We start from the raw sequence: 26,857 nt of genomic DNA, 5'->3' as shown, positions 1-26,857 counted from the left end.
GGAAATGTGAAGATCAAAGGAAAGGGCTTATGTACAGTACTATGCAAAAGTCTTAGGCACATACAACAGTAACTGAGCTCGAGGACAGGGAAAACTTCAGAATTCAACAAAGAAAGATCAAAACCGATTATTTACTTTGTCCCTACTTATTCACCAGCCCCGTCCCACATTCTGCAATTTAGAGGCATGTATTTAAGGTGAGGGAGTAATTTCTAAAGAGATGTGAAGAGCAAGTTTTTTTTTACACAGAGTGCTGGGTGACTGGAATGCAGTGCCTGGGGTGGTGATGGAAGCAAACACATTAGAGACGTTTAAGAACCACTTAGATAGGCACACTTGAGACAGCAGAAATTATGCTGGGGAATAAGAGAATGGCGATGACACTAAACAGATATTTTGTGTGGCCTTCCTGAAAACTAACACAAACTGTTGGAGATACTGTAAAATAAGTTTAGAGAGAATAATGAGCTGAAAGAAATTAGCAATAGTGATGTTTTACCATGATGCATTTTCTTGCAAGAACCTTATGCCCCACTACCCACTGAGTAGCCAAACTTTTTTTTACGTTTAGAAATTAGTGGTTCGTCCATCGTCGTTGATGAAGACCTCGACACCATTAGTCACTTTGAGACTGCATGCGGTGTGTCTGAAGATGACTGGTCAGGCCAATTCAGGCACAAAATGTCCTGACACATGTTGGGCAGACATGTGTAGGCACTGCAGTTGTTGCGCTGGTGGGTCCGGACTTGCGCAGCTCGTGTTTATGTTGTGCTTCAGCAATGCGCCTTGCTTCGTAAGCTTGACAGCCCTTGTGGATGAGGCCGCGCCAGGTAGGGCGGTTTTGTGCCAGCGTTTACCAGGAGGTCGTGTCTATGTCAAATGACTTCAGGGAGGCCATTAGTGTGTCTTTGTAACGTTTCTTCTGCCCTCCATGCGAGCGTCTTCCAGCACAGAGTTCCCCAAAAAGGAGCTGCTTGGGCATGCGCATATCCAGCATGCGGATGACATGACCTGCCCACTGGGTCTGTGCTCTCATCAGCAGTGTGTGGACTGATGGTAGACTTGCTCTAGAGAGAACTTCAGTGTCTGGTACTTTGTCTTGCCATCTGATGCCTAATATTCTGCGAAGACAAGTCATGTGGAAATGGTTGAGCTGTCTTGCATGCCTTCGATACACAGTCCACGTTTCACATGCATACAGGAGGGTAGTGAGTACCGCGGCTCTGTAGACCTTCAGTTTTGTTGCTGGACTGATTCCTCGACGTTCCCATACAGTGCAGCGCAGTCTACCGAAAGCAGAACTTGCCTTTGCTATTCGGCAGTTAACGTCTGTATCAATAGTCACTGCTCGGGAGAGGGTGTTGCCAAGGTCAGTAAACTGGTCCACTGCCTGCAGTTTCTGTCCTTTGACTGGGATTTTCGGTTCTGTGTACGGTGCATGAGGGGCAGGCTGGTGCATGACTTTGGTCTTTTTGATGTTGATGGTGAGTCCAAAGTTGTCACGAGCCGTGGAGAATTTGCCAATATTGATTTGCATCTCTGGCTCCGAGCCAGCGTACAGGGCGCAGTCATCGGCAAAGAGGAAGTCTCTCAGAACAGTCTCCTTCACTTTGGTAATAGCTTGAAGTCTCCTCAGGTTGAAGAGCTTCCCATCCGCTCTGTACTTGAGGCTGATTCCAGCATCACTGTCCTGGAAGGCATCAATCAGATCATGCTGAACAGTGTGGGTGCGAGCACACAGCCCTGTTTTGAGGCCATTGGTGACCGGGAATGCCTCAGAGGATTCTCCGCCGTCCAGCACTCTGGCCATCATGCCATCATGGAACTGACGTAACACCTGAATGAATTTGGCAGGGCAGCCAAACTTTGACATGATCCTTCACAGGCCTTGTCGGCAGACAGTGTCGAAGGCTTTCGTGAGGTCAACAAAAGTTGTGTAGAGTTCGCGATTCTGCTCCAGACACTTCTCCTGAAGTTGGCACGTGGCAACGATCATGTCAATAGTGCCACGACCTTTGTGAAAGCCACACTGTGACTCTGGCAGCAGGCCCAGCTCCAGATGAGTGACCAGACGACTTAGTAGGACTCTTGCAAGGGTTTTTCCTGTGATGGAGAGCAGCGAGATTACTCGGTGGTTGTCGCATACTTGTTGATTGCCCTTCCTCTTGTAGAGGTGTATGATGGATGCATCTTTAAGTTCCTGAGGAATGGATTTTTGCTTCCAAAAAGACTGGAACAACTCGGTGAGCTTCTCTATAAGTACAGGACCACCAGCTTTGTAGATCTCAGCAGGTATGGTGTATGGGGCATCAGGGAGGAGTAGCACCTCTGGTGGGGGAACATGACGCGTCCTTTTCAAGTGGTTTGTCCACCTCTGGTCCCCACCTGGCACTCAGCTCTCACCTGTGGCTCCCCGTAGCTGTTTGAATGCGACAGCGGCCACACCCCGGACAACGGCTTCGACAAGTCGGCTAAACCAGGTGAGGGTAGTCGATGGGTCTCAAACCCTCGGTGAGATAGGGAGTTGTCTATCCCAGCATGTGAAGACAGACTCTGGCTGATTGAGCGAACAAGACCAACGGTAGGTCCAACGGTCAAGAAGGCAATCTCTGTTCAGAGATACAGCGTGCTACAAGCCCTTCCAGCTCAACATCGCACATCAATCCATCTATTTAACCCTAGACTAATCACAGGACAATTTACAACTGGTATGTCTCTGGACTGTGGGAGGAAACTGGAGCACCTGGAGGAAACCCACACAGTTACGGGAAGAATATTCAAACTCCTTGCAGATGACGCCAGAATTGAATTCTGAATCCTCATGCTGTGGTCAGTGATTTTATGAAGCTCTGTCATAAATGTACATAATGAATGTGCCACTTGGAGCGATAATTCAAAAAATTCACCATCCTCTCAGTGAAAAAGAATTCCCTCATCTTAGTTAAATGGCTGACCTTATTTAAATAAAGAAAGATTAGAAAGGCTAACTTTATTTGTCACATATACATTGATTATTGAAAGGCCCTAATAGAGTGGATGTGGAGAGGATGTTTCCTATAATGGAGGAGTCTAGAACCAGAGGGCACAGCCTCAGAATAGAGGGATGTCTATTTAGAAAACAAATGAGGAGGAATTTCTTTAGCCAGAGGATGATGAATTTGTGGAATTCATTGCCATAGACAGCTATGGAGGCCAAGTCATTGGGTATATTTAGAGCAGAGGTTGATACGTTCTTGGTTAGTCAGGGTGTCAAAGGTTACAGGGAGAAGGCAGGAATGAGGTTAATCAGTCAGCCATGGTGGACCAGACTCAATGGGCTGAATGGCATAATCCTGCTCCTAAGTCTTATCGTTTAAGGAAACGTACATCGGAATGCGTTGTTTGCATCATATCAAATCAATGAGGATTGTGCTGGTCAGCCTGCAAATGTCGCCACACTTTCAGTGCCAGTATAGCAAGTTCATAATTTAATAATCCTAACCATATGTCATTAGTCTATGGGATAAAACCGGAGCACCCAGAGGAAACCCACTTGGTCAAGGTGGGTGTAAGTAGATGAAGACCTAGGTGCTGAGTTCAGGTTACCAGTTGGGTAGGTGGTAGATGAATATAAAAATATCTAAAAACAAGTCTCCTTCACTCCATCCTAAGCAGAATTTTCCAGTGGCCAATCATTTTAATTCCAATCATGATTCCCATTCCAATATGTCGGTCCACGTCCTCACCTTCTGTCACAATGAGGCCACTGTTAGGTTGGAGGAGCAACACCTCTTATTCCATCTGGGAGCATCCAACCTGATCGCATGAACATCATTTTCTCTCATTTCTGGTAATTCCCCACCACCACCCTTCCCCTTTTCTTCAATTCCCCTCTCTGGCTCCCCTCTTACCTATCACCTCCCTCTAATGCCACTCCTCTTTCCCTTTTTCCCATGGTCCACGCTCCTCTCCGATCACATTCTTTTCTTTCCAGTCCTTTATCTTTTCCACCTATCAGCTCCCAGCTTCTTACTTCATCCCCCACCTGGCTTCACCTATCACCTTCCCACTCCCGCTCCTTCCTCTCCCCCATCTTCTTATTCTGTCTTTTTCCCTCCCTCCTTTTCATTGCTGATGAAGGGTCTCAGCCTAAAATATCAACTGTTCGTTCACTTCCATGGATGCTGCCTGACCTGCTGTATTCCTCCAGCAGCTTGTCTGTGTTGCTGTGGATTTCCAGCTTCTGCACACCCTTTTGTGGTTACCACTTCTGTTTCTACTTAGCTCAGCAGCGTTTAGAAGATTGGTATTCATTTTGATGCCTGCTGCTAATATTTTTGAAACCTTGTTAAATACTGTGTGTAGTGTTATTGGTGTGTTGAACATTGTGGGCATACTACGTTGGCACCGGAACCTCTGATGACACTTGCTGGCTGCCCCCAGCACATCCTTGGGTACATTGGTTGTTTGCACAAATGATGCATTTCACTGTATGTTTTGATGTACATGCCATAAAAAATCTGAATCTGAACCGTGACGCAGTCAGGCTTTTGTATTTTCTGCCCGATGGAAAAAGGGAGAAGAGAGAATGTCGGGGATGTGTGGCATCTTTGACTATGCCTTTTATGGAGGAAGTGAAGCATATAGACTGCCCAGAGAGGGGAGGCTGGTTCCTATAACATACTGAGCTACGTCCACAACTCTCTGCAGTTGCTTACAGTCACTTACAGAGCAGTTGCCATATAGAACGTTACCGATCCAGACAGAATGCTTTCTATGATGCAACATAAACATTGGTAAAGATCATCAGGGACATACAGAATTTCTTTAGATTCCTGCGGTACTAGGGGAAGCGATCTTTTTTGGCCATGACATCAACGTGGTTGGACATCACTGTTCCCTCCAAGCTGCGTGGGTGCGCGGCCGCACAGTAACTGAAATGCTCCTGTGCACATAGCCTTTGTTACCACACAGCTAGAGTTGGATGCAGCAAGAAAAAATGTATGAAATGTGAAATATTTTCTTTGCTGTGCTGTATTTCATTTTACCTTTCAATTAATAAATAATGTGATTTTTCAATTTTCATTCTAAATATTCATAGTGTGTGTATTACAAAAAAAATTTAAATGCTGTGCAGCTTTCGGGCCACGTAAAATTTTTCCGCACAGCTGTAAAAAAAAGAGGGAACATTTTTGGACATGCTGTTGCTTTATTTCATGTAGATTCATCAACGTTTTAGATGACTAATGCTACTGTGTTTTTTTTAATATTAATAATGAAACCGAATATAGCCTGAGGTCACATTTTAAAAGCATGTGATCTGCTGTACATGAGAGTGCAGCAACTCTGGCTGTCTTTGTAAAGAGGCCCAAAGATTCACATAAAGAACAATTTGAAAGGGGCAAAAAGCAGTTTAGGGTCTGGTTTTCAAGTCAAAATAACAACTACTCCAACAAACACTCACTCTAATTTAAATGGTGACTTATGATTTAATTCGTATCATTATTTCTGAGAAAATTGTCTTAGGTTTTCTGTATTTTATTAAATCATCTGTACTGTGAAGCCATCAACATTTCTCAGCTTTGCTTGTTGGCAGAGACAATGAGCTGATGAACAGGGAGCAAGAGATGAGAAGTGACTGATCGATGAAGGACAAGTTGAAAAGAAGGTGTAAATTTTATGTTGAAATCACAGTAATGATCACTACTGGGAATTGGAATGTTTGGAAAAGAATCTTAATTTAAAAGTACAATTTTTAATTAGACAAATGATTTATTAAACAAGCTCTCTCCAAGATTTATAGGAATCAGGAATTAACTTGCCTTCTGTATCTTTTAAATCTTTGAAAAATTATTGCTATTCATCTGTTCAGGGGCATAATAGTTGAGCCCAATCCATCAGCAGAATTGCAGAGGCCAAATGAAATAGCAAATTCAGCAATGTCCCTGGATCTATCACAGTACTGAGCAGGTCTGTATGGGTCAGTAAAACATCCTAGAGTGAATTTCTCCACAAGACTTCTGAACTGTAAGATAAATTTGAGCTGATGTAATTGGGGCCATTTGATTTCATCTACCAAAACACCAAGTCTACCAGTGAAAGATTCAACTGTTTCTTAAATGGGTCCGGTATTGGGGTTTGGAGATTGTGATGGATGAGTCTGGGACACTAGATGATTCTGTGAGTGCAACCAAGTCATCTTGCTGCTTGATTAATCTGTCGGACTATCCTTTTAATTAAGACACTGGCCCCATCCATCCCTGAGAAGGGCGTTGTAAGGTTGACCTGGCTCGGAGAAGAGACTTTTCTATGTCTGAATATGGTTAATATTATGAAGTGAGACCTGTTTTATTCTCATTACGTCCAAACATGCCTTGAAATAATTTTATAATTTGCAAGGCTATCACGAAGAGCAGTTGAAAGTCCAGTAGTTTGCTGGTTGTCATTAGAGTCATAGAGCACTACAACACAGAAACAGGCCCTTTGGCCTACCTAGTCCATGCTAAGCTATTATTATACCTAGTCTCATTGATCTGCACCTGCACCATAGCCCTCCACACCCTTCCCATCCATGTACTTAAATAAATTTCTCTCAAATGTTGAAATTGAACCTACATCTACCAGTCTTCCGGTCCTGCTGAAGGGTCTTGGCCCGAAACGCCAACTGTACTTATTTTCCTAGGTGCTGCCTGGCCTGCTGAGTTTCTCCAGCATTTTGTGTGTGTTGCCTAGATTTCTAGCACCTGCAGATTTTCTCTTGCTTGTGACTGCATCTACCACTTCTGTTAGCAGTTCACTCTACATTCTCGCCAACCTTTGAATGTACCCCCTCATGTTCCCCTTAAACATTTCCCCTTTCATGCTTAACCTATGGCATCTAGTTCTAATCTCACTCAGCCTCAGTGGAAAAAGCCCGCTTGTATTTACCCTATTGTGATATACCCCTTATAATTTTGCATACTGTGCCTCTATCAAATATCCCATTCTCATACTCTCCAGGGAATAAAGTCCTAATTGATTCAACTTTTCTATATAATTCAGTTCCTCAAGTCCCAGCAATATCCTTGTAAATTTCCTCTGCACTCTTTCAATCACATTAACACCTTTCCTGTAAGGTGAGACAGTTGTTCAAATTTGCCTACACCACTGTCTTATACAATTTCAATATAACATCCCAATTATACTCAGAACTTTGATTTATGAAGGCCAATGTGCTAAAAGCTCTCTACGTGAGTCTATCCACCTGTGACACAGTTTTCAAGGTACTACATTTTTATTGTAGGTACATGACCAAGTATAGTTGATCATTATAGGTCATTATTAAGTCTATGTGTTTTCCAAAATAACTGAAATGGAATCAGAATTGGGTTTAATATCATTGCCCTATCTTGTGAAATTTGTTGTTTTGTGTCAGCAGCACATTGCAAAACATAATAATAAAGAAACTATAAATTACAATAAAAGATATGTATTGAAAATTAAAGTATCTAAGTAATGCAAAAAGAGAAAAAAAATTAGTGAGGTCGTGTTCATGGGTTCATTGTCTATTTAGAAATCTGATAGAAGTGAGAAGAAGCTGTTCTTGAATCACTGAGTGTATTGTCTTCAGGCTCCTGTACCTCCTTCCTTGATGGTAGCAAAGAGAAGAGGGCATGTCCTATGTGATAAGGGTTCTTAATAATGGATGCTGCCTCTTTGAGGGTATCCTCGATTTGGAGGCTAATGCTCATGATGAAGCTGGCTGAGTTTACAACTTCTTACAATGTAGTGAATTTCATGGAGAAACCTGCTAATGTTCTTATGCAGGGCTTGTAATGAAGATGTCAATTTTCATGGGGTTCTCACCGATAGGATGCCCTTCAGTACTGTTTTAACTCCACTATAAAGTGGTCATACATTTTCTAGTCTCTTAAAATATTTTTTTTCCAGGAACAGCAATTTTTTTTGAACAACTGTAAAAAGCTGATTCAGAAATAGCCAGTCAAGTTAATGAAATTAATCCCCACCTGGTGTAAACAAATAGAAGAAATAATGAATTTGCTTCTAGCCGACAAAAAAGCATAAGCAAGTTAGTATAATTTGCAGTTTTTGTCTGCCAGAGTTAGCCAATGGTAAGTTTGTGTATACAGAATATATACTCAGAATACTTTGATACCAGTTTTTCCCCTGACTTTGGCCATACTTCAAGGTGTAATATATAAAAATCCAAATCCATGAAGTTTGAGCTTTGACTTAGTTGCAACAAACATCCTGCCACATCATTATCATTATGCGCCATGTCATATGATGAGGGTGACCATGGTCTATGACCATGATTGTTCTTGGCAAAGTTTTCAAAAGAACTGCTTTGCTATTTCCTTACTCTGTGCAGTGTCATTACAAGATGGGTGATCTCAGCCATTATCAATACTCTTCAGAGATTGTCTGCCTGGCATCAGCAGTCGCATAACCAGGACTTGTGATATGCTCATACGACCATCCACCACCTGGTCCAATGGCTTCACGTGACCCTGATCGGGGGCTAAGCAGATGCAACAATTTGCTCAAGGGTGACCTGCAGGCTAGCGGAGGGAGGAAGCACCTTACACCTCCTATGGTAGAAATGTATCTCCCTCCTGCCACCTGACACTGCCACAGTAAAAACAAATAAGATAATACTTGTACCACCTTGAGGAAAAGTGCAACCTTCCAACTGGGATCAAGCGTCATTTTAAAGACCTATTAATAAGATTATAAGATAGAGGAGCAGAATTAGGCCAATTGGCCCTGTGACTCTGTTCTGCCATTCTATCATGGCTGAATTAATTTTCTCTCCCCTTCTCCCCATTACCTTTGGTAATCAAGAACCTAATAACCCCCGCTTTAAATATACCCAATGACTTGCTCTCCACAGCCGTTTGTAGCAATAAATTCTACAGATTCACCACCCTCTGAATAGAGAAATTCCTCCTGATCTCATTTGTGCTTCTATTCTGAGTCTGTACTTTCTGATCCTACGCTCTCCCACCAATGGAAACATTCTCTCCATGTCCACTCTGTCTAGGCTTTTCTGTATTCAGTAGGTTTCAATAAGATCCTCCCTCATTCTTCTAGATTCCAGTGAGTACAGGCCCGAAGCCATCAGAACCTCCTCATACATTAACCCTTTCGTATCTGAGAACATTCTCGTGAATATCCTCTGGACCCTCTCCAATTCAAGCACATCCTTTCTTAGATATAAAACCCAAATCTAAGAAAGACTGATTGAGCATTTATTTGCAAATAATACTACTTAGGACATCTATACAGATTTATACGAAGACCCAATCTACTTAAATATAATGCTTCATTTTGCCTGCAAAAAATTGCTATTAGTAATTTTCAATTTGCTGTTCCATTTGATTCAATCTAGTCATATTGCTTATTGTATAATATATCTTCTATATGGATATTTACCTGATTTCAATTTCAAGAAATTCTCACTGTTTATGCAAAACATACAGAACCAAGAGATAATGTATTGACGTACCTGCCAGAAAGAGATGTGACTGTCAGCATTGGAATATGTAGCTAGATACCGTCCATCAGGAGCGAAGGATACAGCAGTTATTGGTCCACTGTGGCCGTGAATGGTCTGTCAGGGAGAAAGTGAATAAAAAGTGCTGAGTTTTGTGACTTCGATGCCCTAAGCATGCTCATAAGGGAAACATAACAATTAAACTGCTTTACAGGACAGAAACAGATTTAATAAAATATTTTAATTTCATGTAAAGCAAGCCTTCGGTGGAATATAAGAACATGCTTAGTAACTGATCTAACATTAGCTGGAATTAGAGAGTAAGTTTTGTTTGGCAAATTGTTTGATCATTTTTTTAATACTCACTCACTCATTAGATCAGCCATGAATGAGTTTGTAACATTTAAACCACACAAATTTCAGAGTATTAACTGAGACAGTCCTGATGCTTTAAGAATGATTTAAGCCAGATTAATACAAAATAAAGGAACGTAAAGGAGGGAACTCTGATTTCATGTCATTAATTGGATGAGTTTCTACGAATATACTCACTACTATCATTGTGCAGGAGGTACAGAAGCCTTAGATCCCACACTACCAAGTTTAGTATCAGTTGTTAACTTTGAATCAGCAGAGATAATTTCACTCACTTTAACTCTGAACTGATTCCACAACCTACAGACTCTCTTTCACCCCTGATGCTGCATTCCACACACCTATTACACTCTGTAAAAAACCCACTTTTCTAACATTCTCCTATACTTTCCTCCAAACACCTTAAACTAATGCCCCCTTATAACTTTAGCAGTAGTGTAGTGGTTAGCACAACACTTTACAGTTAAGGTGACCCACGTTCAACTCCTGCCACTGCCTGTAAGGAGTTTGTATGTTCTTTACGTGACTGTGTGGGTTTATTCCAAGTGCTCTGGTTATCTCCCACAGTCAAAGACATACAGTTTGGTAGTTAATTGGTCCTGTGACTAGGATAGGATTAAATTGGGGGATTGCTGGGCAGCGTGGCTTGAAGGGCCAGAAGTGCTGTGGCTCATAAATAGATAAAAAATAAATATTAGTCGTGTCTGTGTAACTGAAAAGCAATTCTGTTTTCCTATCCTTCCTACCTAAGCAGATAACCTTAAATTTCTCTGTATCCCCTTCCATCTGCCAAATTATTGTTTCAGCATCTCTGTACTGTCAGCAAATGTGGGTACAATACACTTGGTCCAAAAGACTATAAGACATAGGAGCAGAATTAGGCCTATTGGCCCATCAAGTTTGGACTGCCATTCAGTCATGGTTTACTTATTTTCCCTCTCAACACCATTCTCCTGCCTTTTCCTCATAACCTTTGACTCTTTTACTAATCAAGAACATATTAACCCCATCCTTACCATGCTACCACAGCTTCTCCGGGCACCATTGTAGCATGACTGTTAACACAATGCCATTACAGATGTTGGAGCTCGGAGTTTAATTCTAGTACTGTCTGTACAGAGTTTGTATGTTCTCCCTGTAACTTCATGGGTTTCTTCCGGGTGCATCAGTTTTCTCCCATGGATTAAAGACGTAACGGTTAGTAGCCTTTAATTGGTCATTGTAAGTTGTCCTGTGATTAGGCTCAGGTTAAACAGGTGGTTTGCTCCAAACACCTTAAAATTATGTCCCTCAAATTAGCTATTTCTATCCTTGGTTATCTATTCGATCTATGCTTCTTATCATCTTGATCAAGTAACTTCTCATCCTCCTTCTCTCCAAAGAGAAAAGCCTTAGCTTATTCAACCCTTAGACATGCTCTCTAATCCAGGCAGCATCCTGGTGAATCTCTCCTGCACCCTCTCTATAACTTCCACATCCTACCTATAATGAGGCGACCGGTCCTGAACACAATATTCTAAGTTTTGTCTAACCAAAGTTTTATAGGGTTGCAAAATTACCTCATAAAATATAATGGAAAACTCTTTCATTTGCTAGGACAAGTCAGCTCTAATGAGATGCTTAAAAATCAACAGCATGCAGGACTAAAGCAGCCAACCTGATTAGCATTCACCCACCCCCTAAGCATTATATCATCCAGTGACTCCACATCATGGCTGTAGTGTACACCAGTTGGTGAAAGATCTGCAATATATATCCAAGACTTGGAGGGAAAATAGCCAAAAATTGCAACAGCAGTAGTGCAATTTAAAATACTATATCAAGATTCAAGATTGTTTAATGTCATTTCCAGTACAAAAGTATAAAGGAGAACAAAGTAATTGTTACTCTGAAATAATTATTGTTCAACAATAATTGTTGACAAATTGCTTCAGCTAGTGCACTAGAAGGCTTCCAGCTTTACTCTTAACTGTAATGTGATAAAGATCTCAGGACAGGGAAACAAATGAGTCAGAGTTTCCATCATTGATCATTATCTGATGACCCTTTAGATTGTAAAGAGACAAAATGAGCTATGATGGTTTCCAGGATTCCATGGTTTGATCAAGAACCTCAGAACTCTCAAAAATGGAGGGAGGACAAGTTTCACTCAATCATCAGGGGGCTGCCAAAGAAGGAGATCGCTTCCTGATAGTCAATGCTAATTTTGAATATTATCAGAAGACTGCTGACAAGACTGAGTAATATTTCCCACCAAAAATTAGGATCCTCAAGAAACTTGGAAATAATAAATAGCAGCGAATATTTCAAATGTTTTCTTGCAAATTTCTACAGATGTACGGTGCAGAGCATTTTGATTGTCTGTATCACTGTCTGGCATGGAGGGGCCAATGCACAGGATGGAAAAAGGTGCAGAAAGTTGCGAACTCAGTCAGCTCCAACATGGGCATAACCTCTCCAGCAATGAGGACACTTCAAAAGGCGATGCTTCAAAAATGCAGCATCCATCATTCAGGACCCCCATCACCCTGGACATGTCCACTTCTCATTGCTACCATCAAGGAGGAGATACAGGAGCCTGAGGACATATGCTCAACAGTTCAGACACAGCTTCTTCCCATCTGCCATCAGATTTCTGAATGGACAACGAAACAACCCATGAACACAAACCTCACTATTTTTTTCTTTTTCTTCTCTCTATTTGCACTGGGGCCTGTGGGAGAACAAAGGACCCTACAGAAATCCTAACAATTCTGGACAATGTTTCTCACCCTCTGCACGTCACCTTGGCTGAACAGAGGAGCACTTTTATAGACTAAGACAACTGCACTGCTCCAAAGAGTGCTATATGAGGTCATTCTTACCCTCAGCCATTAGACTCTATAATGAGTCAAGCTATAGCCAGGGACGTGATGACCCCCCCCCCCCCCCCCAGTTTATCTGTTTAAGGTAACTTATTCTTTCTTACTTCTCTTCTAATATTTGTATATTTGAATATCTGTGCATCTGTATTGCTACTGTGACAATGTAATTTCCTTTAGGATCAATAAAGTATTTATCTACTTACTCAATTTAATTTTCATATATATTTCTTATTGTAAACTATTGTTTTTTTATTATATTTGCAATAAAGCAACACATTTCACGACATGTACCAGTGATATTAAACCTGATTGTGAAATATTTGAAAATAGATCCAGGTTAGGATATGGAAAACACCCTGAAGTGAAAAGATACAGATTTCTTCTGAAGTAGTACTTTTACTGAGAGGGAGCCTCAGGACTCACACCACCAGGTTCAGGAACAGTTATTCCCCCTCAGCCTTCAGGCTCTTGAACTAGTCAGGATAACCTGACTTGCCCCATCACTGAACTGTCCCCACAACTGACTCACCCTCAAGGACTCTTCATCTTAAGTTCTCGATATTTATTGCTTATTTATTATTATTATTATTATTATTTTGTTTTATATTTGCACATTTTGTGTCTTTTGCACACTGGCTGTCTATCTGGTTGGGTGTGGTCTCGTTGTTCCTTGGATTTATTGAGTATGCCCACAAGGAAACAAATCTCAGTGTTGTATACAGTGACATAAATGCACTTTTATAATAAATCTACTTTGCACTTTGAATTTTGAGAATCTGCTAGTTGATTTTTGAGCTCAGTATCATGTTAAAAAATGGGGATGTTTTGACGCTGGCAAATGCTCTGAGCAAGAAGTGACCTTGAGCATCAGTTTATGAAACACATTCATCACCAAAACTGCAGACTGTCTGTCAATATCTGTCTCTCATTTGTTAAGAGTCCCCCCCCCACTGAGCTTGCCTCATATCGCATCCCGTGTTTGCTTCCTGCGTTCATGACAGTTTGGAAGACGAAACAGCCATATTGGTGAAAAATGTAAGTTGACAGATGTAGCCTGTGAAACACAGTGAAATCTGTCAATAATCCCCAGCCATGGGTCCCACTAGCAGTAGTTTACTTTTTCAGACCGGGTCTGACCCACCACCACTCTTGCATCATTGTTCTTCTGCCACCCTTTGGATGTCAGTGAATTCAGTGGGAGGGCACATTTCAAGGATCAAGATCTACTTTATTCGCCATATACATGTACATGTTTTTGGGGATTTATTGTGGTATGTTGGCACTACATGCACCGAAAACAACATTCAACAATTCTAAAGAATAAATAATATAAAATGTAAAGTTAGAGGTTACAGTATGGACATGGAATAAAATGTGCATAAATACATTAATACCAGTTAACAGCATTATAAAAAGTGGTTTAAAGTGTTTACAGTGCAGTGATGGGGGTCAATAGATAGGGGGGGTGGGTGGGGGTTAACAAGAATGCTTGATCAGATTAACTGCCTGGGGAACATGATATGATGTTTTTGTTTGAATAGCCCTGTAGTGCCTTCCAGAAAAAAACACTTTTGGAAAAGTCAGTTTGAATCGTGGGTAGTGTCTTCAATAATTTTCTGTTCACTTCTTTGTCCTGGACATATACAAATCCTGCAGTGATGATAATCTGCAGCCGATAACCTTTTCTATTGTCCTGATAGTTCACTATAGTTTTTGTACACTGTGAGAGGATGCTACACCAAACCAGACAGCAATGTCTGATGTGAGGCTGCTCCCTATGATGGCAGTGTAGATACTACACCAGTACCTTCTGGAGAAAATGGAGTTTCCCCAACTGCCAGAAGAAGAACATCTTCTGCCCAGCCTTTTTTCTTAATGAAGGAGATATGGTTTTCTTACATAAGGTTCCTTTTTTAATAAAAGTACTTATTTCTCTTCTTTTATTTTCATGCAATTTCATTTGAACTCAAATATTTAACAATGTAACACCCACTTTTGTGTTTGGTTGACTGACAGATGTTTCAATACTCAGTATTCTGTAATCTTACATATTACAAGTCCAACTATAAAGTAGGATTACTCTGTTTTTGGGTTATCTATACATGTGTACGTCCTTGAAGACAACAAATCATCTGTTATAAAATCTTAAGAGTAACAGAACTATACAGCAAAAGGCCATTCAGCCCAATTTGTGAATACTGACCAGTGGGTACCCTTCCATACTCGTCCAAGGATTGTCACCTTGTCGTAGTGGAGGGGGTTGTGGGTTCTTGCGATCCTGGGGACGACACCGTCTAGAGTTTGGCCACCTGAGGCTCTGATTTTGGTGTTAAGGTCAAGGGGAAGGATCCAGACAAAGAGCAATCTAATCAAGACCTCAACGGTGGAGCTGGCAGAAGATGACAACACATCACAACAGCAGTGAAGGCGGAGGAAGGCTGCAGCAGTAAAGGGTCCCCAGTCATCTTGCATTTCATATCACTGGACCCTGACCCTGATCTGTCAAGAACCATGAGGTGGCTGCCTGTGTAACAGCCTCCCCATGTTAAACAAGATCACATACAGAGGTTCTCCATTAAGGGAATTCGCCCTCTACAGCCATCTGTAGACCCAAAAATAGATATTTCCTTTGGAGAACAGCATATTAGACTTGAGTGATCGCAGTACTACCCTTCCATATTAATCCCATCTCCCAGTACTTGCTCTATAACTTGCTATTCCTAGGTGGATCTAATGCTCATCTTCATCCTTTGTAATGCTGTCAGTGAGTTAGCTTCATCCACTCTCTCATGTTGGTTTAAGTGAGCTGGAGCTTTACTCTTTGGAGTGAAGGAGGATGGGCGGTAACTTGATTCAGGTGTACAAGATGGTAAAAGGCATAGATCAAGTGGACAGCCAGAGACTTTTACTAGGATTGAAATGGCTAATATGAAAGGGCATATCTTTAAGGTGATTGAAAGAAAGTATAAGGGGATACCAGAGGAGGAGGTAGAGGCATTAGGGGGTGTTTAACAGATTCTTTGATAGGCACATGGACGAAGGAAAAATGGAGGGCTAGGTGGAAGACAAGGGTTAGAACGATTAAATAGTTGGCAACACATTGTTTGCCAAAAGGCCTGTACTGGCTGTAATATTCTACACCCTATGAGTTTGTAGCTCCCCTCGTGACCATGTGGGGTTTCCTCTGGGTGCTCTGGTTTCCTCCCACATTCCAAAAACATAAGGCGCTGGGTGCATGGTGATGCTTGTGGACTGCCCCCAGTACATCCACATACCAACAACCGTGTTGGTTGTTGACACAAATGACACATTTCACCATATGTACATGTGAATAATAAAGCTAATCTATTTTTAAAACAGAAAGATTCCAACCTTATATGACTCAGATTTTTTTAAAAAAGGAAGATTTTAACCCTGTTTGATTTAGGCATAGCCATTGTATCTGTTGCATCATATTGACAAAGCCAAGCAGTTACTTCACAACTCTGACAGGGTGTAACATGCAGTACCTATGCAGAGACAACATCCTCTTTAATGTATCTTTAATTTCCACGTTATTAGTGGCTGTTAATTGCACTCGCATTAACTTGAGAATTGATCACATTTTAAACTGGCAGTTCGTGGATGATTTGATTTACTCAGATTTGGATTTGTAGTTGATTAAATATAACTTCATAGACACTAACAATAGACCTTTCAACAGACTTTACAGTAATATTCTTTTTAAAGTGGTTATTAATGCAAACCCTCCAAGAATGAGTAAATGTTAAACCAATAGATTTGTTGTTTAAATGTACTGGGCAAAGTTTTCACTGGTCTTATCTTGAACAAATATGTATTAAATAAAAATTAGACTGAAATTTTATTTTAGAAAGAATACACCCTTTGGCCACTTTATGAGGTACCTGCTGTACCTAACAAAGCAGACTCTGCTCATGGTCTTCTGCTGCTGTAGCCCATCCACTTAAGATTCGACATGTGCATTCAAAGATGCTCTTCTGTACAGCACTGTTGTTAATGAGTGGTTACTTGAGTTACTGTCGTCTTCCTGTTGGCATGAACCAGTCTGGCCACTCTCCTCTGACATCATAAACACACAAGATTCTGCCAGTGCTGGAAATCCACAGCAACACACACAAAATGCTGGCAGAACTGAGCAGGTCAGGCAGCATTGATGGAAATTAATAAACAGTCGACGTTTCGGGTCAAGACCCTTCTTCAGGATCTCTCTCCTCTGACCTCTCTCATTAACAAGGCATTTTCGCCCACAGAACTGCCACTCAGTGATGTTTTTTGTTTCTTGCACCATTCTCTGTAAACTCTAGAGATTTTTGTGCATAAAAATTCCAGGAGATCAGCAGTATTTGAGATACTCAAATCACCCAGTCTGGCACCAACAATTATTTCACAATCAAAGTCACTTAGATCACATTTCTTCCCCATTCTGATGTTTGGTTTGAACAACAGCTGAACTTCTTGACCATGTCTGCATGGTTTTATGCATTGAGTTGCTGCTACATGATCGGTTGAATAGATATTTGCATAAATGAGTAGGTGTACCTAATAAAGTGGCTACAGAGTGTACTTCATCAATAAAAGACAAAGATTACAGAAAATTAGAGAATGTATTTTCTTTCAGTAAATGTCTGCACAGTTTATAATGATCATGCAGCAGGAAGAACTAGAATATTAAAATAATATAAATTATTCAGAAGTGTGGCTGCATTTAGGGCTCCCTCAATGCAGCAAATTAAATAAGCTGTCAAATTCTTAATCACTGGAATAAAAAGGAGGAATCTTTTGTGACTGTTTCCGAAGTGAATAACAACCATCTACATAGGGCAGCAAATTAAGGAAAAAGTTCTGAACCTCCAACATCTTCCTCTTCCCTCAAGGCTTTTTGTCTTTATTTTGGAGGAGGTACCTCTACCTATGACTATTTCCATAATTGTCTAATGCACTATGGCAGATTAATTAGAACATAGAACACTACAGCACTGCACAGGACCTTTGGCCCACGATGCTGCGCTGAACTTTTAACCTAATTTAATCCTCTCTACAACATAGCTCCCCATTTTTCATTCATATATTTGCCCCATCAGAGTCTCTCAAATGCCCCTAAAGTATCTGCCTCTAGCATTACCACTGGCAGGGCATTTTTTACCCTCACTACTCTCTGTGTAAAACATTTACCACTGAGAATCCCTTCAATTACCTTTAAATTATGCCCCTGATATTAGCCATCACCACCCTGGGAAAAAAGCCCCTAGCTATCCCTTTGATCTATGCCTCTTATCAGTCTATACACCTCGATTAAGTCACATTTCATCCTCTTTTACTCCAAAGAGAAAAGTCCTGGTTCACTCACAGCCTTCCTATAATGAGGCGACCAGAACTCAACACAATATTCCAAGTCTGGTCTAGCCACGGTTTTATAGAGCTGTAACATTACCTCGTGGCTCTTCAACTCAGTCCCAAACTAATGAAGGCTAACATATCCCACACCTTCTTAGCCACTCCAATTACCCTCTGTTCCTCCACACTGCTGAAGAACTATGCCATTAGCACCTGTATTCTGCCTTCAAATTTGACCTTCCAAAGTGAATCACTTCACACTTCTCCAGATTGAACTCCATCTGCCAGCTCCGCATCCCATCAATATCCCATGGTAACATATGACAATCAGTTACAATGAGACTATGTTAGATCGGATTGCTTGATTCTGAGATAAGACTGTTCAATTGCTATTTACTTTGCAGTTTATCAATTAATTATCTGTACGTATTTTATGCATATTACAGTTTAACATGCTCTAGAGGCAATACAACGTATAGCCCTGTAAAGCTCCGGAAGCTTCTTTGTTCTAAATTATTTGAAGAAGTGTTTTCTCATTGGTTAACTTGGTACTGGATTATTTGAATTATACACACAAAATGCTGGAGGAACTCAACAGGCCAGGCAGCATCTATGGAAAAGAGTACAGTCGACATTTTGGGCTGAGACCCTTCAGCAGGACTGGAGAAAAAATGATGAAGAGTAGAGTTACAAGGTGGGGGAAGGGGGTGGGAGAATCACAGGGTGATAGGTGAAACTGGGAGGGGGAGGGTTGACATAAAGATCTGGGAAGTTGATTGGTGAAAGAGATACAGGGCTGGAGAAGGGGGAATCTAACAGAAGAGGACAGAAGTCCATGGAAGAAAGAAAAGGGGGGAGGAGTACCACAGGGAGGCGATGGCCAGGCAAGGAGGTAAGGTGAGAGAGGGAAAATGGGATGGGGACTGGTCAAGGAGAGGGGGTGGGGCATTACCCGAAGTTCGAGAAACCAATGTTCATGCCATCAGATTGGAGGCTACCCAGACGAATTATAAGGCACTGTTCCTCCCACTTGAGTGTGGCCTCATCGCGACAGCAGAGGAGGCTATGGATAGACATATTGGAATGGAAATGGGAAGTGGAATTAAAATGAGTGGCCACTGGGAGATCCTGATTTTTCTGGTGGACGGAGCATAGGTGCTCGGCAAAGCAGTCTCCCAATCTATGTTGGGTCTCACTGATAAACAGGAGGCACACTGGGAGCACCGGGCACAGTATATGACCCCAACAGACTTACAGGTGAAGTGTCACCTTAACTGGAAGGACTGTTTGGGGCCCTGAATGGTAGTGAGGGAGGAGGTGTAGGGGCAGGCGTAGCACTTGTTCCGCTTGCAAGAATCAGTGCCAGGTGGGAGAATAATGGGGAGGGACGAACGGACAAGGGAGTCGCATAGGGAGCGATCCCTGTGGAAAGCAGGAAGTGGGAGGGTGGTGGGGGGGAGGGGAAGCTAAAGATGTTCCTGGTGGTGGGATCCCGTCGGAGATTGCGGAAGTTGCGGAGAAGTTGCTAGATGCAGAGGCTGGTGGGATGTTAGGTGAGGACAAGAAGAACCCTATCCCTGCTATGGTGGTGGGAGAATGGGGTAAGAGTAGACATGCGTGAGATGGAAGAGATGTGGTTGCGGGCAGCGTTGATGGTGGAGGAAGGGACACTCCTTTCTTTGAAGAAGGAGGCAACTATATGAATAATAGCTTTCTAATAGGTTAATTCTTATCTATAAATTTGAATGGAATTTTCTTCTACTCAGTGATATAAAATATCTAAACACAAAGCAGTGCCATCTTAATCTCCCTGGCAGTTTATTCTCCTGTCTTTAGGCCTTCTGCTACTGTTTTCTGTTCCTGTTTCCTTTGTTCTATCAATGCTTAATAAAATGATTGTGAAGCAACAAGTTTTTTGCCTCTTTCCTAACTTCTAAAAGAATCTTGGATTAAAATACCAGAATCCAACAATAGCAACTCATCAGATAGGGCAGGAGATGTCTGATCGAGCAAGTGGTTAGTTAGTTTGGGAGTGGTGCAATCTAATAGAAGGCTTCAATGAGGTCTTGATGCATAGCTTCAGGTTCTTAACACCATCCTAAATAGTTCCTCACTTTGAGCAATCTTATGCCAGAGATTTCCTGGACTCTGTGGGGATGTTGCATATCCTTCAGTATTTTCCTATCTGCCTGCTAAAGGTGGAATGGTAGTGTAGCTGTTAGTCTAATGTTTCACAGCATCAGTGACCCAGGTTCAATTCCTGCCGCTGTCTGCAGGAAGTTTGTACGTTCTCCCCATGACACGTGGTTTTCCTCCAGTTTCCACGTGTTGGGCACGTGGCCAAGTGGTTAAGGCGTTTATCTAGTGATCTGAAGGTCGCTAGTTCAAGCCTCAGCTGTAGGAGCGTGTTTGTCTCCTTGAGCAGGGCACTTAACCACACATTGCTCTAGTGTCTGTGCGAGGAGTGGCGGCCCACACAGACTTCCAACTTGCGCCTTGTAAGGCATGAAAATGCCAGACGCAGGCCTCTCACGGTCTGAGTTGACGTTCCCCTTCCTTCCACATTCCAAAGACATACGGTTCAGGGTTAGTAAGTTGTAGAGCATACTATGCTGGCACCGAAGCATGGTGTCAGTTGTGGGCTGCCTCAGCACATCCTTGGGATGTGTTGGTCAGTGATGGATATGGCATACTTCACTGTATGTATCACTGTACATGTGACAAATAAAGTTAATTTAATCTCTTCCCTTGTTATATTAAGAGTCTGTTTGAGATTCTGGAGATGTGGCCTGCCTAATGGATTTGACTGAGTGTAATTAGAACCTCAATGCTGGAGATAATAGCTTGGACATTGACAAAGGTCCACTCATCCTTTCAGTGAATTTAAAGGATTTTGCAAAACACTAATTGTGCAATCTTTCAAGTACCTTGAGATGCTTGCTGTAGGCATTCCAAGCCTCAGAGGCATATGGGGGTGGGTGGCAGCAATCATGTGATCCTTGCGTTCTATGCCAAACCTGACATTTTGATCTTTCAGCACCCATTTTCTCCAGGTAATCAACAGTTGTGCTGGAACTTTGAAGGAAACATTGAATTTTTTCATCAAGGTACACCTCAGCCAAGAGATGGTCCTCATAATATGAGAAGTGGTCCATGTTTTCCACGGATTCGCAATGAACTTTGACAGCTGCAGGGTAGTGTCATGCAGCTGAGACAGGATGAGAAATGATTTTTGTCTTGTGGATGTTGAGCATTAGGCTTGTGCTCTCATGCATTGCAGAGAACAAATTTATTTTGGGTGGCATGGTAGCATAGCAGTTAGTGCAATTGCTTATAATGCCAGTGTTCACCGATCAGAGTTCCATTCCCACTGCTGTATGTAAGGAGTTTGTATGCTCTCCCTATGAACACTTGGGTTTCTATTAGGTGCTCTGATTTCCTCCCACATTCCAAAGGAGGATGAGAGGAGACATGATAGAGGTGTACAAGATAATAAGAGGAATAGATAGAGTGGATAGCCAGCGCCTCTTCCCCAGGGGACCACTGCTCAATACAAGAGGATATGGCTTTAAGGTAAGGGGTGGGAAGTTCAAGGGGGATATTAGAGGAAGGTTTTTTACTCAGAGAGTGCTTGGTGCGTGGAATGCACTGCCTGAGTCAGTGGTGGAGGCAGATACACTAGTGAAGTTTAAGAGACTACTAGACGGGTATACAGAGGAATCTAAGGTGGGGGCTTATATGGGAGGCAGGGTTTGAGGGTCGGCACAACATTGTGGGCCGAAGGGCCTGTACTGTGCTGTACTATTCTATGTTCTATGTACAGTTAAGGTTAGTGAGCCGTGGTGCGGAAGTATCACAACACTTGTGAGCTGCTCCCTGCACAATTCTCGGACTATGTTCGTCGTTGGTACAAAACAATGCATTTCACTGCATGTTCCAGTAATGTGACAAATAAAGCTAATCTTTAATCTTTATACTTAAAATCAAATCAACAATTGCTGGAAGCTAGTTCCTTAAGCTAGCACAGATTCACACATTGCCCTCATATGACAATTCGATTACTGAGGTCTGGCTGGCCTTTGCTCGGCAGTGTGAACAGCACAAAGAAGGAAGAACATTCTAATTGTCCAAGGGAAAAATGGGATGCTGCTGCAATGAGATTATGTCTACACTAGCCAGTGAGTTGAATACTGCACTAAAGTCGTAGCAACAAAATATTTTATTAAAAGACTAGGCTTTCGAAAGTCTCTTTCAAGAACTTTTTATCTCATGTTCCCGATATTTATTGCTTATTTATTTTTTTTTGCATTTGCACTGTTTGTTGAGTTCTGCAGTCTGGTTGAACACCCAAGTTGGGTGGTCTTTCATTGATTCTGTTATGATTATTATTCTATAGAATTCATTTTCAAAAGAAAATGAATCTCAGGGTTGCATATACTGACATATACGCACTTTGATAATAAACTTACTTCGAACTTTGAACTGAAATAAAACAGATCAAAGATGATTTACCTACTCAATTACTCAGAAAGAACTGCTAAAACTATTTGAAAAGGAGGGAGAAAATTCCATGGTTTCCTGTCAACCATGATCCAGAATTCAGATTTCTAGACCATAAGGCAGAGCATATTTGGGCCACTTGGCCCATCGAGTCTGCTCTGTCCATTGACTGAAGGACTTGAAAGTGTCTACATAATAATGAGAAGCAACCCAAAGGCTTCAAAGTACTGTAGGAGCCACTGTGGATGTGAGATACAGAACTTAGGTACAGATTTACTTTCTCTTCAGCAATCTTCAAACATAAGCAACTAATTGCTGCTCGAAGCATAAATCAGTCATTTAGTCCTTGTACTTATTCATTCTGAAATTCTGCTATCTATGGTAGCTGTCTTTTTAAACCCTGCTTTTTCCCTAATTCTCTAATAAACCTACATCGTATTTATTTCTCTTTTATACACCTGAATTACATTTGCATCAAAGGATTGTTAATATAATGTCACATAATGTAACAATCTTTGGGTGAAGCTTTCCCTGGACCTAATTATAATGGGCTTTACAAATTCAGGAATTGAGTTAATTTGATGACAATGGTAAATTATTCCTCTATTCAGAACTCAGGAGAAAATGAGGTGAACACAGCAGCTGATAGCAGGATATGATCACATATTGACTTGAATGAGTAAGCCGAAGGAAACATTGCTGAGGAATAATTATCTTAAAGAGGACAAAGAACAACCCAGAACTGATCATCAGAATTAGATATATTGTCACTGACATATGTCATGAAATTTGTTGTTTTGTGGCAGCAGTACAGTGTAAGACATGAGAAAATCACTAAGTTACAATAAGAAATAAATAAACATGTACAATTTAAAAATAAATATATAGTAAACATAGAAACATAGAAAATAGGTGCAGGAGTAGGCCATTCAGCCCTTCGAGCCTGAATAAAGAAGAGGAATAGTGAGCTAGTGTTTATGGGTTCATTGACCATCCACAAATCTGATAGCAGAGGGGAAGAAGCAGTTTCTAAAACACTGAGTGTGGCTTTGCAGACTCCTGTATGTAGGAATGAGAAAAGGGCACGGTGAGGTCTGGAAGGATGGATGCCATTTTCTGAAGGCATCGCCTTTTGGAGATGTTCGGGATGGTGGGGAGGCATGTGCCCATAATGGCGCTGGGGCGGGGAGGGGGATCTACAACCCTCTGCAGCTTTTTCCGAAGCAGTGCACTGGAACCTTAGACCAGGCTGTGACACAAGCAGTCAGAGCGCTCTCCACAGTACGTTATGCTGGGATAGCTCGCAGTGCTTCCACACACCCATAACTCACTAACCTTCAGAATGTGGGAGCATCCGGAGGTCACCTTCACGGTCTCCAGGTGAAAGACAAACTCCTTGCAGTCAATGGTAGGAATCGAACCCCAATCAGTGAACATGGGCACAGTAAAGCGATTGCACTAACCAGCACCGTCCCCTTTGCTTTTATTTTATCCTCTACTTGTTCTGAACTTTTGCTGAATTAATTTAATACACGCATATATACTGAGAGTTGTATTTAATCTTTGGCAGAATTAATAATGGCTAACATGGCTGCTTTTTTAAGATGTGTTTGAGATGGCATACTTATCAAATAAATCTTGAAGAAAAATCTGCTAATCTATGCCAGACCCTACCGCTCATGGACTTTTTGTCCCACTCGCATCAGGAAGGAGTCTACATAGCATCCACGACAAGACCACTAGACTTAAAAACAGTACTTTCCCCCAAGCAGTAAGGCTGATTAACACCTCCACCCACTCACCCAACCGTCTACACGCCCAACCACCACTACTTTATTATTTTCAGTCAGTCACTTTATATATAGACGCTCCTGTGTTTAGGATAATTTTACGGACATGCAATCAATCTATATATATATAAGCAATCTTATGCATTTATGTTTATTGTTTCTTTTAAACTATAATTGTGTTCCTTATCTTGTGTTCTTTTTGTGCTGCATCAGATCCAGAGCAGCAATTATTTCATCTCCTTTATCCTTGTATACTAGAAATGACATTAAACAATCTTGAATCTTGAGTCATAACGATGATACAGGTACATGCCAAAAAGAGCACACCACCTCCATTATAAAGGTTACTGATCACCCATGCACACGGTGACTGAAAATGCAATGAACTTTGAAACCCTACGAGTATACAAATCACAAACAAAAAAATGTACTGCTAAATTTCAGTGTGTGGCTGGAGAGGGTAAGGTATATTATGCAATATCTGTCTGACCTTTCTGAATAGATTGATCATGAAGGATTCTGCAGATCATTACAAAGCTTTGAAATTTGCCCTTCCACTAAAATAATGCTGCAGTGGTTCCCTCTAGGATTGCAAACACTTTGCAGTTTCTCCATGTGCCCTGTGTACAATAATCTGTTGTCTAGAATCTTTATTTAAAATTCCTTGGATTAATAGCACACATTGATGTACTGTATTTCGATAGGTTATTTCTGTATAAAACATTAAATAGGAATTTTAGTCACCTTTCCTGGTTTGCAAGTATTAATGCTCCTGTTGTTGATTCTGAAAATGAAGATAAAATCAAAGACCTTCAAGGCTTTGTGCCCATTTAATCCTATTGTGAACCTCTTGCCATTTTAATCCAACGCTTAAACATTACCTACAGGAAAGGTGGAAATAAAGCTGAAAGAGAACAGAGAAAATTTACAAGGATGTTACTGGGACTGGAGGACCTGAGTTATAAAGAAAGATTGAACAGGTTAGGACTTAATTCCCTGTAACGTAGAAGATTGAGGGGAGATTTGATAGAGGTATAAGAATTAAGAGGGGTATTGGTAGGGTAAATACAAGCAGGCTTTTTCCACTGAGGATGGCTCGGACTACAACCAGAGATCATGGATTAAGAGTGAAAACTGAAAAGTTAAGAAGAACATGAGGGGAAACCTCTTTACTCAACAGTGTGGAACAAGCTGCCAGCACAGGTGGTGCATGCAAGCTCAATTTCAGTGTTTAAGAGGTTTGGATAGGTACATGGATGGTAGGGGCATGGAGGGCTGTGGCTCAGGTGCAGGTCAATGGGAATAGGCAGTTTAAATAGTTCAGCATAGACCAGATGGGGTGAAGGACCTGTTTCTGTGCTGTGTTTTTCTATAACTCTATGATTCAATTTAGATTTTATCAGCTTTAACATCTTTATATGCTTTCTACTTCCAACCTAGCTCATAAACTGAGGGACCTGTTGTGGTACATCGCTATTTGCCTCAAATGAAACACACACCAACACCAATACCTATGTTACTGGGTGTCAATATCTCTGAAGATCGATTCTGGGTGCAACATATTGATGCAATTACAATGAAGGCATTGTAGCAGCTATATGTCATTAGGAGGTTGAGGAGATTTGGTAAGTCACCAACAAGTTTCTACAGAGGTACCAAGGAGAGTATTCTAGCTGGCTGCATCACCATCTTGTATGGAGGGGCCACTTCATAGGATTGGAAAAAGTTACAGAGGTTTGTAAACTCAGCCAGCTCCAACATGGGCACTAGCCTCCCCTGCATCAAGAACATCTTGAAAAGGCGATGCCTCAAAATGGCGGCATCCATCATTAAGGACCCCAATCACTCAGGACAAACGATCTTCTTGAGCTTGGGTGTCAATGTCTCTGAGGACCTAACCTGGACCCCACATATCGATGCAGTCATAAATAAGGCAAGACAGTGGCTATAGTTCATTAGGAATTTGAGGAGATTTGGCGTGTCACCAAAAGCACTCACAAATTTCTAAAGATATACTGTGGGGAGCATTCTAACTGGCTGCATCACCATCTGTTAAAGGAGTGCGGGTTAATGCACGAGCTTGAAAAAAGCTGCAGAGAGTTGTAAAATTAGTCAACTCCATCATCGGCACTAGCCTCCATAGTATCCAGGACACCTTCAAGGAGTGGTGCCTCAAAAAGGAGGCGTCCATCATTAATGAGACCATCACCCAGAACATACCCTTCTCCCATTGCGACCATCAGGGAGGAGGTACAGAAGCCTAACGGCACACACTCAACGATTCAGGAACAGCTTCTTCCCCTCTGCAATCCAATTTCTGAATGGACATTGAATCCATGAACACTACCTCACTACTTTTTGTTCGTATTTTTTGCACTATTTATTTATCTATTTAATATACGCTGTCTATACTTACTGTGATTCACAGTTTCTCTCTCTCTCAATTATTATGTATTGCATTGTACTGCTGCCACAAATTTAACAAATTTCATGACATA

At 41.5% G+C, this 26,857-nt stretch overlaps 1 protein-coding gene across 2 annotated transcripts in view; it reads right to left on the bottom strand.

Moving 5' to 3' along the window:
• The window catches only part of LOC140194900 (WD repeat-containing protein 7), a 619,189-nt gene that overhangs the window by 9,206 nt on the left and 583,126 nt on the right, over positions 1 to 26,857 (bottom strand). For both annotated transcript variants that reach the window (XM_072252235.1, XM_072252236.1), the window contains one exon: positions 9,488 to 9,592. In XM_072252235.1, the coding sequence (XP_072108336.1) occupies positions 9,488 to 9,592 (105 nt within the window). The remainder of the gene's footprint in view (positions 1 to 9,487; positions 9,593 to 26,857) is intronic.

This window comes from Mobula birostris, chromosome 3 (assembly GCF_030028105.1).
Source record: "Mobula birostris isolate sMobBir1 chromosome 3, sMobBir1.hap1, whole genome shotgun sequence".
Taxonomy (NCBI): domain Eukaryota; kingdom Metazoa; phylum Chordata; class Chondrichthyes; order Myliobatiformes; family Myliobatidae; genus Mobula; species Mobula birostris.
Note: the sequence above shows the minus strand (reverse complement) of the source record. Positions and strands in the feature narration are given on the sequence as shown.